This window comes from Physcomitrium patens, chromosome 10, assembly GCF_059467195.1.
Source record: "Physcomitrium patens ecotype Gransden chromosome 10, ASM5946719v1, whole genome shotgun sequence".
Classification (NCBI taxonomy): Eukaryota; Viridiplantae; Streptophyta; class Bryopsida; order Funariales; family Funariaceae; genus Physcomitrium; species Physcomitrium patens.
Genome location: NC_143419.1, coordinates 12,924,824 through 12,929,567, shown reverse-complemented (window position 1 = coordinate 12,929,567; position 4,744 = coordinate 12,924,824). Strand labels below are relative to the sequence as shown.

General features: G+C 43.5%; 1 protein-coding gene across 1 annotated transcript; it reads left to right on the top strand.

Annotated features, from left to right (window-relative positions):
• Window positions 1-972: 972 nt before the first annotated feature.
• Window positions 973-4,744, top strand: LOC112288006 (uncharacterized). Its single transcript, XM_024531741.2, has 8 exons — window positions 973-2,094; window positions 2,470-2,711; window positions 2,864-2,960; window positions 3,232-3,415; window positions 3,586-3,667; window positions 3,760-3,868; window positions 3,987-4,067; window positions 4,201-4,744. Exons 1-8 carry the CDS (start codon window positions 1,471-1,473, stop codon window positions 4,255-4,257), a joined length of 1,476 nt encoding a protein of 491 aa, XP_024387509.1. The 5' UTR covers window positions 973-1,470; the 3' UTR covers window positions 4,258-4,744.

Here is a 4,744-nt window from a genome sequence, read left to right as displayed (position 1 = left end):
AAAAACTAATCATACAATCTTTGTAAAAAATAATAAAATATAAATAAAATTAATAAAAATTATATTACAAACCAAAATCGTATTATATTAAGTATATTTTCTTATGTAATACAACAAACAAAAATTTACAAAACATCAGCTTGGTATCCAACCATAGAGACCACTTCCAACTCAAACTTGACATCACTATTCAAACTTGTTGCAATTCCTTCATAAACAAACACCTCAACATAAATTATTTTAAGAAACTATATATACTCCCTCACAATCTGCAACTGAAAAAATGGCACAGATTTGGAGCGTAAAGCGCTGAAGGAAACATGAGATTAATGGTATTAATTGTGAACAAAACAGGACACAAGGGACACAAAATGCTGAAGCAAACCTGAGATTAGGAGCCTTAATCGTGAAAAAAAACATAATCATAACCGCATGAGATACCAGAGGAAACAGGATATCAGGATCCATAATTACATGATATTGGAGGCAAGAAATTCCAAAGAAAACATGAAATTAGAGGCCTTAATCGTAAAACAAACACGAGCTTAGGAGCATGACACTGAAGAAAACATGAGATTAGGGGGTGATAATCGGGGTGAGGGATATAGACAGAGATGTAGAGCGCGAAAGCATGGATGCGATGCGGTGAAAGCAGCGTCGCGAGTAATATATGTCTATGGAAGACGACGGCGATGCAGGCACTCTTCAGCGATGGCGAAGCTTGCTTAGCATTCAAGCGATGGCGGGTAACGATGGGCATCGACACCAGCGCGGTAACGCAGAGGTCGACATCAACTACGACCACGACCCGGACCCCGATCAAGGCAATCCCCAAATTCTCAGCCACGGAAACGAATTTCGTGTGCATATTCCGTTCCGGATGAACGGCCACGTCACGAGAGAGTCTGTACCATCGTGACGCGCACACCCGTAAGGTTCCCGAGTCGATGCACCCCCGAAAGTTGTATATCATTTGGAAGCCCGGGCTTGGTTGTTTCGGAGACCCACATCTTGTCTCACAAGCCATGCTTGCTAACCTCACCTCACTGCTCGGCTGAATTTAGAAGCATTTTACCGCGGTGCATGTGAAGTCGATTCTATTGCGCTTATGGGAGTTTGGATCCGTGATTAGAATGGCCTCGACATTATTGAGTATGTGGGAATTAATCTGAGTGTTTCGTTCTGTGGATCGTTGGGTTCGTGGAGAAGTTTGTGGGTTGGGGGTTTGAGTGGCAGTGTAGTTTTTGGGCTTTTTGGGTTTCATGGAACGCAGAGCGGTTGCTGCCTTTTTGCTGGGTTGTTGAGGATGATCCGCAGTGGTGAGCGTGGGTTGGGGAGCTGCTCATGGGAGTTGTGAAGCTGATGGTAGAAGTTTGGTTGTAAGCATTTTGGGTGAGGTTTACGTGTATTGGGCGGAGACACTTGCGGGATTGAAAAGGAATAGTAGAGGTGCGGAGTGGTTTCGCGGAGATGCAATCAATTAAAAGCTGGGTACACCCTGTGGGCATGTCTGGAGGTTTGTCTTGGGCTGGTGGGTCTATTCAAGCTGCTTCGAACCCGCGCAGTTTTTTTTTCCGGCAGAGTGGAATATGTGGGTTTTTGCGCAGTGGATTTGTTGCAATTGGGTACCAGTGCCTTCGCCGTGGACCAAGAACGCTGCACTTCTCGTCGGTGCAATCACGCGCGTGCATAGAAGCTCGCGTGTTGTCACCTGCTCAGGAGTGGGTGGGTTTGCCGGAATGGCGAACTAATCCTGTGAACGAACTTCGTCTTTGGGGGAAGCGAGGTCCTACATCTTCCAGGAATGAATGGGAGGACATAACCAAATTGGCTGCGAAGACAGCAAATGCCGGTCAAGTTTTACAATTGCATCGGGAGAAGCTGGAAAATTCGGAAGCAAAGGTTGATGGATTAAATTCTGAGAAGAGAGATTTATCTCTTGCGGAGTGGGGCGCAATTGTGCTTGGTACTGCGGACCCTGTTGAGAAGGCTGTGTTTACCCACCACGCGTATCGTCTTTGGTGCAATGGCGAGCTCCCATTGGGGGTTGCGGAAGCTCCTGATTCCCCTGCGCGCCCTAATAAGCCTGAGCTGGTAAAACTCTGTACATTGCTTCCTCGACATGTTTTTTTTTTTTTTTTTTTTTTTTCTCTCTTTGTGAAAATAGTTAAACCTCTTTGAAAGTCCAGCTCTCAAGCGACCACTTAGAGTATGTTCTTCCTAGAAAGTTAGAGGGATGTCAAACCTTTAGTGCATGATTGTCTTCTCCGCTACTTTCGTGCCCAAATTAAAGTCCTAAAACATCTCAGAAACAGAGTTCAAGCCGTAAGGGTTTTTCCGGTATGCTGCGAGCCAACTGTCACCGTGTTCAAAGCTTGAAAGCAGAGTCTTTGTCAGAATAGGTTTGTTCTTCAATCTATTGTGTAGGAGGGAATTATTGGAATGTTGATTTGACATGGAGATTTGCAGGTTCACCCGAGAAAAATTCCTCCTCCTTCAGGCACAATCCTTACGCCAAGCGCGCATGCTCTGCACAACTTGGCGCATATAGAATTGAATGCTATTGATCTAGCTTGGGATACCGTCGTCAGATTTTCTGGCGCTAGTGAAGAGCTCGATCGACAATTTTTTGCAGACTTCGTACATGTGGCGGACGACGAGAGTCGTCATTTTCTCTGGTGCTCTCAACGGCTTGCTGAAATGGGGTTTAGGTACGTCCAACTTTCAGAAATGTGCGAGGTGATATGTGAAATTTGTGAAGTAACTACGTCAGCACTGTGGGTTTGTTTTATTGATCATGTTGTCGGCGACAACAAGATTATAAAGAATTTATTCTGTGTGTTTTTGGACTTGGAGGGAACAGCTATGGTGATATGCCAGCACATAATCTCCTGATGGTAGATTGTCAAAGGACCTCAGGAAGTGTAATGTCAAGACTTGCAATCATCCCAATGATGCAGGTGCGCACCCTTATTTATGTTATCCCGCATCCTCCTGTCAGCAAACACTAAAGTCCTGTTTAAGCTTGAACAGAAGAGGGCATTTGCTGATATTCGAGTCTAAGAATGTACGTCAGGATTTTCTAGTTTGATCGAGTACTCGATTACTTTGTGTTTTTCCTCAATTTTGATGTACTTGAACTGAATGACGGCATGTGAACCAGTTCATAGCACGAAGTGAAATACATTGTAAGTATTCGTACGAAATAAAGCGATCTGTTTCGATAAACAGGAAGCGCGTGGATTAGATGCTGGCCCGAGGCTATTCGACAGGCTGATGGGAAATGGTGACACCCGAAGTGCTAGTATCACCAAGCGCATTGCGGAAGAAGAAGTTGGTCATGTTGCAGTTGGTGTGGCTTGGTTTATAGATGTTTGCAGACGGCTTGGATTGAATCCAGCGGATCGATTTCAAGGTAGTTTATTTCGAAATTCCTGAGTTTCCTCGATTTACAAAGTTCTACTGTGGTTCATTTGAACAAGGCGAGCGAGTACTATCTCATAGAATTTCACTGGTACCAAACATGTTCATTAGCATTTGAGGTACATTTGTAACACGACCTGTTGTGATAGTAACTTCATCCAGGGTTACTGAAGGAGGATGATTTGGAACTGAGAGGGCCATTCAATCACTCGGCACGTATACTAGCTGGGCTGCCACGAGACTGGTAAGTTATCCACAGTGATCCATCTCTTTATGTAAGAATGTAGGAGTGCCCAGGAGCTGGATTTAACGTTATGGGTGTTCAATCTGGTGCAGGTATGATTCGTCCTTCGACCCAGATTCTCCTCCCGAGGATTTTGTTCCAGTCAATCCAGTAGGCTCCAAGGGAGTAAGAAGGAATAGAGTGCAAGTAATTAAAAAAAAGGTATCATGCCTGTTCCTATCTTTGGTATAAACTTGGATGTGTCGGTGATTGACTTGAGGTATTTCCTTTAAATTCTGGGGTGTCGTCAGAAATAATGAAGTCATGTCTGATTTAGCAGGTGCTATCTCCAAATGAACGCCGTGAAGATGGAGAGTCGATCACTGATTCCAGTGAAAATGTTTGTTCTCGAATGTCAGAGGTATTCTACAATCTGAACTCGTTGTTGAATTATGCATTGTATCAACCTGTAAAAGATAAATGATTCGATTTAATTAATGTAACAGGTGAAATCTCGATATGAATTTTGTCTCTTTGGTGGGCAATCCTTGCAGGTCTATGGCCGACTAGCTATGGTAGTCGCTATGGAACAAGACAATGCTGAAACTTGAAGCTGGACCTATCCCTGAACTCGAAATTATTTGATTTATGTCCCGAATATGTACAACAATGTGAAGCAGTTCAGCATCAATATCCGCAGGATAATGGATGCTGAGTACAAGACCATTTTAAGAACAGGATGGCTGCCATTTTTGGGATCCTCCTAAGTCGGCGCATATTAGCAGTTGGCATTACTCAAATCATATCTGTAAAACCATTTCATTTCATTGTGCAGATGTTTAGTTTTTCCACAACTCCTGAAAACTCTGTTGGAACCACTTGTGTCCACCAATGTTTCTGATGAAAATTTCGGAATGCTCTTCTGTTAACCTTGATGAAACATTCGCAAAATGACTACGTTCTATCCCAGCTAAGCCACATTGTTTGCTTCCCCGATTCTATGACAATGTAGGGCGAACTCAAGGCTGTTTAGGATATCAAGTGTTAAAATCTATGTTCTTGCTAAATCACTTCAATAAAAAAAACTCTCTTCACTCA

Bases quoted from the DNA above. Each gene is read 5' to 3' on its own strand.
- LOC112288006 (XM_024531741.2), top strand. From the start codon at position 1,471: ATGCAATCAATTAAAAGCTGGGTACACCCTGTGGGCATGTCTGGAGGT. The intron at 2,712-2,863 runs GTACGTCCAACT...TGGAGGGAACAG, and splicing joins CTTGCTGAAATGGGGTTTAG to CTATGGTGATATGCCAGCAC. The intron at 3,668-3,759 runs GTAAGTTATCCA...AATCTGGTGCAG, and splicing joins GCTGGGCTGCCACGAGACTG to GTATGATTCGTCCTTCGACC.